Source organism: Crocodylus siamensis, chromosome 8, assembly GCF_052110815.1.
Source record: "Crocodylus siamensis isolate JL-2025a chromosome 8, ASM5211081v1, whole genome shotgun sequence".
Lineage (NCBI taxonomy): Eukaryota > Metazoa > Chordata > Crocodylia > Crocodylidae > Crocodylus > Crocodylus siamensis.
Window position 1 is genome coordinate 73,540,648 of NC_143402.1, and position 10,298 is coordinate 73,550,945.

The 10,298-nt window shown below is 44.2% G+C and overlaps 1 protein-coding gene across 2 annotated transcripts; it reads right to left on the minus strand.

The window, feature by feature from the left end:
• Nucleotides 1-2,973: 2,973 nt before the first annotated feature.
• On the minus strand, nucleotides 2,974-9,844 carry DDX5 (DEAD-box helicase 5). 2 transcript variants are annotated; one of them, XM_090059577.1, is made up of 13 exons: nucleotides 9,688-9,844; nucleotides 8,563-8,728; nucleotides 8,219-8,315; nucleotides 7,989-8,122; nucleotides 7,749-7,814; nucleotides 7,192-7,333; nucleotides 6,941-7,101; nucleotides 6,483-6,655; nucleotides 6,230-6,340; nucleotides 5,852-5,913; nucleotides 5,670-5,729; nucleotides 4,177-4,401; nucleotides 2,974-3,651 (listed from the first exon to the last, which is right to left on the minus strand). In XM_090059577.1, exons 1-13 carry the CDS (start codon nucleotides 9,693-9,695, stop codon nucleotides 3,263-3,265), a joined length of 1,794 nt encoding a protein of 597 aa, XP_089915703.1. In that variant the 5' UTR covers nucleotides 9,696-9,844; the 3' UTR covers nucleotides 2,974-3,262. The 2 variants fall into 2 exon arrangements, with proteins under 2 accessions (XP_089915703.1, XP_089915702.1); XM_090059576.1 differs by having other exon boundaries at nucleotides 9,664-9,817.
• Between the last annotated feature and the right edge of the window lie 454 nt (nucleotides 9,845-10,298).

Here is a 10,298-nt window from a genome sequence, read left to right on the forward strand (position 1 = left end):
ATGTGAGGAAACAGGTTGTGGCAGTTCTCTTCAGAGCAGCAGCACATTGCCATGGCAGAGGTTCCCCAGACAATCCAGCAGCGAAGTGATCCTTCTGCTGCCAAGTGTGTGGTGGAGGCGAGTGAAGCCTGGTAATGAGCTCCCAGCTGGCAGTCTGACTCAGGAGCAGGGCAGTGGAAATTTCCATAGATAAGGCCTTTGCTAAATCATGTTTTTGAATTAGAGCCGGTAGGTGGAGCTGCTTGAAGAAGAGAGTAGGCTTTCAGTGTGCCATGAAAAATTCATACCTAGTCAGTCCCACTGAACTGGAATAATCCCCTCATCGGCTCTTTGCTGTACTCCCCGGCCCTACCACCCAGAAGAGTGACAGACAGAAAATCAGAGACAAGAATTTACTAGGTCACTAGGTCAGCCTGAAGAATTAAACTTCTAAAACAAAATGAATCTAATTCACAGTGCTGTCTGCGCTAGGATCACGTTGCTAGTTACAATGGTACTTACAAAATCAGATCCAACACTTACTTGCTCAGTTCCAACACCTGCCAGGGATATCAGGCTGAAAATTGGGATTAAATTGAATAGGGATTTTTATCTGCTAAGCATGCCACATATTGCCATCAAGGAATCTGACCTAGAATTTTTAATTAATAAAAAAAATACATGTTGGTGTCACAAGCATCGTGAAGAATTTTGATCCCATTTTCAGGAGAGGCCATGTTCAATTAAGTCAGTGCAAAAACCACTCCAGCCCTAAAAGCCACAAAGTGTACAGCAAAACATGCATGTAAGAAGGTGAGATATATCACTTTCACCATGAGCTAATTTCACACTATGGAAACTAAGTGATGCTTCTTCCTGTCCCAAAGAACTTCCATTCAATATTACACGAGAAAACAACTCAATGTGTAACTTCTAGCATCTTGCAGTGTCATCTGCTATGTCACAGCTTTAATACTGCAAGATGCTAGGTGTCATAGTGGCTGCTGATAGACACGAAAAAAAACAAAAAACTGTGCTTGAATGAGGTATTGGATAAAAGTGCTAAAAAGCCCTGCTGAAGCACACGATCTACACAGGTGTTGGGAAAGCCGAGTTAAACTGATGCAGCTCTTCCAGATACACGCTACGCACAGTGAAGGGGGCACAAAGCTTAAAGCAAAGCACCATTTTGTGTTGTGTCCCATTCATACCCCCATCCCCATTGCTCCCCCCACCTGTTAGTGGCCTTTGAGGTTAGATAGAACCATGGAAAAAGGGATTTTGAAGTGAGAAAGCTGGTGACGGGTCACAAACAGCACAAAAACCCAACCTTCACTAGCAATAAGGCAAATAGGACAAACCACAATCCTCTAAATTGAGGATTCAGAATGGAAACATGCAGTCCAGCAGCTTAGTGCTGCACGAATGCCCTTGTTGCATAAACATCCCGTAAAAACACTTTTAATCATATTGTTCCAAGAAATTGGGTTCAAAGTTTAAACAGGCATGCAAAACACTACATGCTAGATAAAAGTGGCTTTGTTCCACTCAAAAGATTACATTTTTATAGGCATACAGCTATTGATTTATTAGCATTTAATTTGGCATCCTTTTGACAAATAAGGTGGGGGTAAGTGCAAGATGGCCCTAGAACTGGGATTTAACCATAGTACTCAACAGCAGAACCCCAGCTTTCACTACAGGGTGTAGGGCTATTGCACTGCATAATGAATGCATGCAGTGACCATATATTCTTTGGTCAGAACTGGAAAATTCCATCAACTCATTGAGCAGGGATACTCTACAAATCCAACATTCAGTAAACAAAGGTTCTTTGGGTGACTCTGGTATTGTTTATTAGACCAACTTAAATAATTGGGGAAAACTTTCTTAGCAAGCTTTCACATTTAAAAACCCTTCATCAGGGTGAGGAAGCTCCCTAACATGTGGCAAAGTTCCCCATTATATTTTTTCTACAAGCCCTTTTACCATTTCTAGAAAAAAGTGGCCCTAAACAGTTACATGTCCTGTGCTAAGTATGCCAGCTGCTATCTGGTTTCCTTTTCCTAGTACCCCATTTGTAACCAACTACCATGTTCTCTACTTGGATTGTGAACTCTTCATGGACAGGAATCTCTTTTATTCCAAGGTGTATACCACTACCTAGCAGGCCAGGATCAGGCCTAGAGCAAAGCTTTAAAATGAGGGTGATAATATACATTGGTTTGTTTTCCAGGTAGCATAGTTGCAATAGGCGCACGGGTTTGTTTTCATGACTTGTTCCTGTAAATAACACAATGAACTAAGACACTACATTAGTGGGCATTACCCAACAGGCTGTGGCTGTGTAAAGGTACCAGACAAGACTCCAGAAGTCTCCCCTATCATGTTCTGTATTTAAAATGATCAAGTTTAGTTGAAGAAAAGGTTTGGGAAACTGAGGTTGGAAAAGACATTTGGCTTGTAGTTTTTCCATTTCTCAAAATGAAAGATCATTTTAGCTACCCTAAGCCACTAAGGCTTGGTATAAACTTGTAAAAGACAACTGCATAACTTTTTGAATGTACAGGAAGGTATCTTGAATGTAGGCCTATCATACTTTTTTTTTTTTTTTTTAAGCTATACATAGGAGTAGAAACACCTCAGGGTCCATTTTATGTTCCTGCTAACTGACCATACCCAGATGACTTGATGTTTGACCCCAAAACAGCACCAACTCAGTAATCTGTTTCCATATAGTACCAAACCATAGACATATCTGACATTATCCTGTTAGAGAAGCTACTATGAGCTTAACTGTATCTACCACATATGTATCTTCCCATCATGTTCTTTAGATAAAGTATGTAGATTCTTTACCAACTAAAACATGTGCACAGACTTACAAAAGTTAGCATGAGACCAAGCAAGTTCCTTCCCAGAATTTAAAAGCTTCAGCAAACTGCAAGCATGTGAAGAAAAACAAAAAAAACAAACACAACCATTCCAAGAAAATTCAGTCTTCAAATATCTTTATTGGAAGGCCATGCACTGCCTTCGGTATTTCAAATCACTGTACATTTACTCTGAAAACACTGCTTGCATTTTCTAGTACAAAAAAACTAAAAATTGTTTCAGGAATGTAGAGAAATATTCAACTTAAATAGCGAAAAAAGTGCACCATAATTACTGCTGCACTGCAGTCATTTCTGCATTTCCCATAAGTTTCTTAAATAACTATCCTGTCTTGGTAACACACAATATAAAGAGCAATTATGAAAAACAGACATTTAAATATACTAAGTTATTGAGAATAACTTGCTGGCATTGGGTAGCCTATCATGGGAGCAGTACCAGTGGCAGGATACGCATACTGCTGTTGGTTCATGCCATTGTGCATATTTGCCATGTTACTTCCATATTGTTGATCATAGCCATTTTGGTATGCTCCAGCAGCAGGATTACCAGCCCTGAAGCTGGCCTGCATGCCAGCAGCTGCAAAACCGTTTCCAAATGGAGTTCCATTACTAAAGCTTTGAGCGCTGTAGGCCCCGTTTTGAGCTTTTGCTCCGAAGTCTCTCTTTCCTACTGCACCATATGTTCTTTCAAAGTTCTCCCTTTCTCTACTAAAACTATTAAATCCACCCCTTTTGCCCGCAGAATATCTGTCACGTCGATCACCCCGGGAACGACCTGCAGAAAGCAAGAATACAGATAAGATATTGTATTTCAAATGCTGTTTACACCAAGAAAGTATCAGAAAATATCACATGCTGTATTCATTTAGCATGTGGAGTATGTAATCAGAATGCCATATATACTGGGAATGGAACTTGCAGGGGAACTAGGAAGTCTGAGATAGACAGACATTTCAAAAAAACAGAAGCAACTGAGGGTGGGGGGGAAAAAAGAGAAGCAGCACTGCCCTTAGAAAAGGTTTCCCTTCTCCCCACTATTAAACATCAAGAGAGGTGGTAAGGTGTTGAGGAGCTGGGCTTCTCTCAGATCAGCTGAATAGCCCATTCATTCTGGGTTAGTAAAATATTTAAGCCTATGGGCCAACACACAGCAAGATGCAACACTTCCACAGAATTAGTACAGTTCCCCGATTTAGTGCAACACACAAAATGGCTTTTTCCTTGGATGACCATATACCAGATTACAGGAAAGGCTTCCACTGATGAGATAGTGTTAGCAGTTAATTAACAAAATATTTACCTGAACCTCTGTCTTCAATCAACTGAAGCAATTTGGGGTTGATAGCTTGATTAGCCTCACGAAGCACAGAGATGAGGTCGTTTACTTGCTTTATATTATTAGGAGTAAAAAATGTGTATGCTGTGCCTGTTTTGGTACTGCGGGCAGTTCGTCCAATTCGGTGGATATAGTCCTCTGAGGAGTTAGGGTAGTCATAATTGATGACAAATTTCACATCTTCCACATCTGTAAAGTGTTGCAGTGTGGCAAAAAGCAACGCACAAAGTTTTGCACACCACAACAGCCAAATCAAAGATAAACGTTAGAAAAATAGTATTTGTAAGAAGCTACTGGCTGCAAAGAATATTGTTAGAGTATCCATTTCTGCATGAATATTGTGGAAGAGGGGAAGAGAAAAAAAAAAAAAAATATGCACACTCCATCTGTTCCCAACTTATCACCCACCCGGTGATCCAAAAACCTTACCAGAAAGGAGTATGCATTTGCTTGTCATTCCCAACTCAAGAGTACCCTTTACAAATCATCAAGTGACATCTGAATGCTTCTTGCAGTAGGGCCACTAAAAGTCACAGCAGCCTCTTCATGTGCTCATTTGAGGACCTTAGAATGAAAACATGAGGTCCTTCACACACACACAGTCATCAGAAGCTTAAAAAAAGGCCACACTGCTCGTCTTGCCAAGACCTTTCAACCGCAGCTGCAAGAAAAACATACCTGTCCCCCAAAAGTCATCAAGTTGTTTTTATGCACTGTGTCTCGTCTAGGCAAGCGCTTCCAAGAAGCCAGGGTTCACTTGAGAATGTGTCTCTCTCTGGCAGGTCTCGACATGACGACTAGTGTATAAGTGAAGGAGGAACTTCGACTTTCAAGGCATTTAGAGACGCCTTGCTTTCCCGCCCCTTTCTAGAGTGAGAGGTGGACTTTTTCTCAGATCTCATGTGCCAGTACTCACCAATTTGTACAAGGCTTAGTACATTTTAAAGCTGCTCTCTCCATTTCATGGTTGAAAAAAAAAATTTCATTGAACATAGAAGTTTGTAATTATTTTCTTCGACATTTCAGCAAACTCACTGAAATTCAAAGACCCACAGATCACAGCAAACAGTATGCACAAACTAACAGCACTGCACCATGGCAATCATGCAAAGCATGGGAGAGAAGAGAAATACCAGGGCAAAGTGAACTGTGAATGAAAACTATTTCATGAGAGAACAGTTTATGGGGTAGTAGTTTAGAGGATGATCTTTGCCTTTTGAGATTACTGGCACACAATGCTCTCAGGTTTCACCTCTCTATTCGACTGGAAGCAGCCAGCCGATCATTTCCACTAGTCCTCCATCCCCCTTCGAGTCCTCCGATTGTCATGCCTAGGCCTTGCCACAAAGACTGCACCTTTAATGTGAAAAAAACTTAGAAAAATGCAGAGGTTAAAGAAAGCAGTAAACTTTCTTTAAAGAACTTTGGGCAACTGGCATTAGAGGAGTTGTACTAACCTAGACCTCTGGATGCAACATCTGTGGCAATCAGGATCGGAGCTTTTCCATGTTTGAATTCTGTAAAAAACACACCAAAAACAAAAAACCAAAAAGAAACATTTGGTCAGTTCCCTCTGTACCGCTTTGTTAAAAATGGAAAAACAGTCAAAAATGAAAAAACAGGAAGACTCGAGTCATACCATTTAGAACCCAGTCCCGCTCCTGCTGACTCTTATCACCATGAATACCCATTGCTGGCCACCTGGGAGGGGGGACACAAAACACATGCATGTTGAAGACTAACCTTAAGATGCCATGCATATAATTATTTTAAAAAAGCACCACCTAACAAGCATCAGTACACCTACACATTCATTTCTTGAAAATGCATGCTTTTGTTCTTAAAATTTAAGCATCTAAAAAAGAACATTTAAAATGTCTGGGGAATTATTAGTTTAATCCACATGTCTGTAGTTGCTCAAGATCCATTTAAAATGTGGTTGTTGTGGAAGCTACACACGGGATACCCTCAGCTTACTAAATGATAAGACTGAAGATATACTGAAGTAGCAACATACCCATCTCTCCTCATTTTTCTGGTAAGGTCATCACACCGTCTTTTGGTTTCCACAAACACAATGGTTTTGTTCTCTTTCTCACTCATGATTTCTTCCATTAATCGAATAAGTCTGTTACAAAAGGAAAGAGTCAACTAGATATCTTCCCAATGGACTCATTTCTATCATAGTTAAAAGAATAAACAAAAGACTTGACATTTGAAGCCCATCTTTAAAAAGTGTTTGTGATTCCCTATTTCAAGATGTTACTTACTTGTCATCTTTCTCTACATCATGACATACATCTACAATTTGAAGAATGTTGTGGTTTGCGCTTAGCTCCAGTGCCCCAATGTTAATATGTACATATTCCTTCAAGAAGTCTTCAGCAAGCTGCCTGACTTCTTTGGGCCACGTTGCACTCCACATCAGGGTTTGCCTATCAGGCTAAAGTCATTACAAACAGGGTTAGTGGCAAGTTCTTTATGCGAGTTAAATCTAAGAGTCATTGCTGTACATGGCAGCTTTTGCTACCACAGGGGCTATCTAAACCCAAATTAAGAGTTTGACACTTATCCCATTCAAAGTATACAAAGATGAGAAACAGGGTAGACACAGCAAGTCTGTTACATATGTAAGATGTCAGAAGACTGCTACAGGAATAAAAAGGTTAGCTTGGTTCACTAAGCTTAAAAAAAAAAAAAAAAGAAAAAAGAAAAAAGTAACACTTACTCTTATCTGATCTACAATTTTTCTGATCTGAGGTTCAAATCCCATGTCAAGCATTCTGTCAGCTTCATCAAGCACAAGGTAAGTGCACCTCCTGAGATTAGTCTTTCCAGCTTCTAAGAAGTCTATGAGTCTTCCAGGCGTGGCAATGCAAATTTCCACACCTTAAACCAAAAGTGTTATGATTACCACACCTGAGAAAAAGTTAGATACTGTTTATGTACTTGCCATGAAAAAATAAGTTCTCTTCATACCTCTTTCCAAGTCACGGATCTGTGGTCCTTTTGGAGCACCCCCATAAATACACGTGGACTTCAAACGACATGCTCTACTATACTCGGCAGCTACTTGCTGCACTTGTTGAGCCAGTTCTCGAGTTGGTGCCAGCACCAGACACTGGAAATAATTAGATTAGATTAGCTCTCTGTGCAATGATTACAAAATGTTTCACCTTTAAGAGAGAATGAAGATTTAAAGGAAGTCATAAAAGATTTTATTTCCCATGTTGAAGGGAATGTGGCCAAAAAAAGTTCTATCCCGATTGTTTAAATTAAGACCTAGCAGATTTGCTTTTTAGTAGAGCTCTTAGTTCCCATTGGTTTACAGCTACAACTTACCCCAATTTTTAAGTTCTGCCACCAGTATGGACTCTTACAGCCAATACAAGAGAACATATGATTTAGGAGTGAACTAGCACTCCTGTTCTATTCTCAAAATAAGACATTTTGCCTAGAAGAGTATAAACACTTCTCCCGACTCACCTCAATATAAAAACAGCCTAGAATGAAAGAATATTTTATATTATACTCACAATAGGTCCATCTCCCCGCTCTAGGAATGGCTGATGATTTATGTGCACTATGGCAGGCAACAGGTACTGCAGAAAAACAAAAGGCAGTTTTTTATTCAAACATACTCCCCTGCCCTTATTGTAAAGCCAGAACAAGCTTAACTGCTTTTACATAATTAAAGCTGAGACTTTAAACAACTACACTAAAATGTATTTAAAAACCCAAGAAGAAAACAGAAAAAACAAACACAAAAAACTTACAGACAGCGTTTTCCCCGATCCAGTCTGTGCTACTCCAACCATATCCAAACCACTCAAGGCAACAGGCCATCCCTGGGCTTGAATAGCAGTTGGTTCAGTAAAATTCTGCCTCTGAATTACCTCCATAACATTTGCTGGAAAAAAAAAGAGGGGGGGGGCATATAGTAACTTGATGTTTCTATTTAATGAGCTTTGAATCAAATGCCTTGGCACTGATTGGCTGAACTTACCAGGAAAGTTAGCTTCATAAAAGTTTATGAGTGGTTTTGGACAGGTATGGCCCTTAACTGTAATTTCTTTGCTTGCTCTGTATTGTTCAACCTCTTGCTGTTGAAAAAAAACCCAAAAAAACAAAAACAGTCAATTAATTGAAACAAAATAATTCAAATAAATAAAATATTTTATTTTTGTTTAAACCAATATAAAAAACATACTACAAGCAGCAGCCTGATTTGAATGTAACAACTTGGCTTTCCAGTGTAGTGACTCGAAACATCAGGCTCCAGTGGGTACAACCCTTGCAATATGAAGCCAGTTAGGTTACAAACAGCCAAAAAATGGTCATGATACGTACCGCGGTACGCCGAACTACATCAGGATGCTCTTGATAAAAATTCTTCTCGAATTTGGGCAGTTCATCCAAGTTCCATTTCTTTTTGGTAAGCTTCTCCCCGGGGTTGCCAAATTTCTTCCCGGAGAGGAGGCCGCCTCGACTCCCACCAAACCGAGGGGCTCCAAACCTGAAAGACGCAGACAAGGTTAGAATTTACAGCAAACAAAAAAGCTGTGGCAGAGGCCAAGCCCCCCCTATAAATGTGCACCAGTGCCAGGCGCATCCCTCTCCCACCCCAGGGCTCCACCAGCGGGCACGCAGGAGACACAGGCACATCTTTAATCGCTGCGCATCAGACTCAAAATGGGAGCCGCGCACAAGATGCTCCGCTCCGGGAGGCAGGCAAGCTCGAGGTGCCGCCTGGCAAAGCCTTTTGTTTTGTTTTCTTCCCCCGAAAGCCCTTCCTTGCCGACAGATAACATGGATAAATAAACCGCCGGCTGGACCGGGGCCAAACCCGGCGGCTTTCGTAAGAGCGGGGACACTCCCCACTTGCGTCAGCCGAGCGGGCAGCGCCGAGCGCGTCCCCTGGGCGCTGCGGGGGGGGGGGATTTTTTTCTCCCCCTCCTTGGTCCTCCATGCAAACCACCCGGGGTGGGGGGGAGGGGGGAGCAGCACTGCGGCGGCCGGTGCCCCCGCGGGCATTTGGGCAAGAAGAGAGGGCGGCGCGGTGCCCCCTCGGCGCCGTTTCCTTTGTCTGGCATTTCTGCCTACGCCACATTTTCCAGCCGCTGCCATTTTAGAGCCGGGCTGGGCGGGGGCGGGGGAGGAGGAGGGAGGAGGAGGAGGAACAAAGGCAGCGCAGCCGGCATTTTGATTCCCCTCAGCCGCCGCATGGCGGGGCCGGCCATTAGCATCCGCCCGCAGCACAAAAGGAGCCGGCCCATCCCCCCCGCCCCGCAACGCGAACTTGGCCCTCCCGCCTCGCACGCACCCCCTCATGGCAGCGGAGGAGAGGGGGAAGCGGGCGCCGTGGGGCCCCCGGCCCCCACCCACCGCCGCCATTTCACGCGGGGAAGGAGCCGGTGGCGGGCGCCGACCAGGCACCCCCCCCGGCCTCACCCTCGGTCCCGGTCGCTGGAGTACCCGGGCATGGCGGTGCTGCTGAAGGAAGCGATTTTGCTGGTTGGCGGCGACGTCGGCAGAGAAGAAATAAGGTCCCGAGATATCGGCGGGGGCCAATGAATGGGGAGCGGCCGTCCAGCCGGATGCCGGTTATATAGCCGGCGCCGCGAGGCATGCTGGGAGCCGGCTCGTGACGTCAGCGCAGGACCTGCCCGGCTGTTTTATGTAAGCCGCTGCCGGTGGGCGGGGCCGCCGCGCAGTGGACGCGCGTTCCTGCCTGCTGGCTGGTTGGCTGCGGCGCGGGCGGGCGGAAGTGCCCCGCCCATATCGGGCGCGGCTCGCGCTGCCCTCACACTGCTCAGCCCGCCGGCCGCGTGCCGGGAACCCCAGGCGGCTTCTCGCCCTTCCCCCTTCCACGCCTGCGCGGCTGAGCGCGCCTGCGCAGTGCCGACTTTGTATGTACAACCCCCCCACCCGCTCCCTGGGTGACTGCGGCGCGTCCTCACCGCGCCCCCAGGACCGGTGTTTTCATCGCCCCCGTTCGCAGCCAAAGAGCCGCCGCGGGGATGAAACTAGCCTTCTCTGGGAAAGGACCTGCGCAAGTACAGGGAGGCTGGACCCGATGCTCTGTG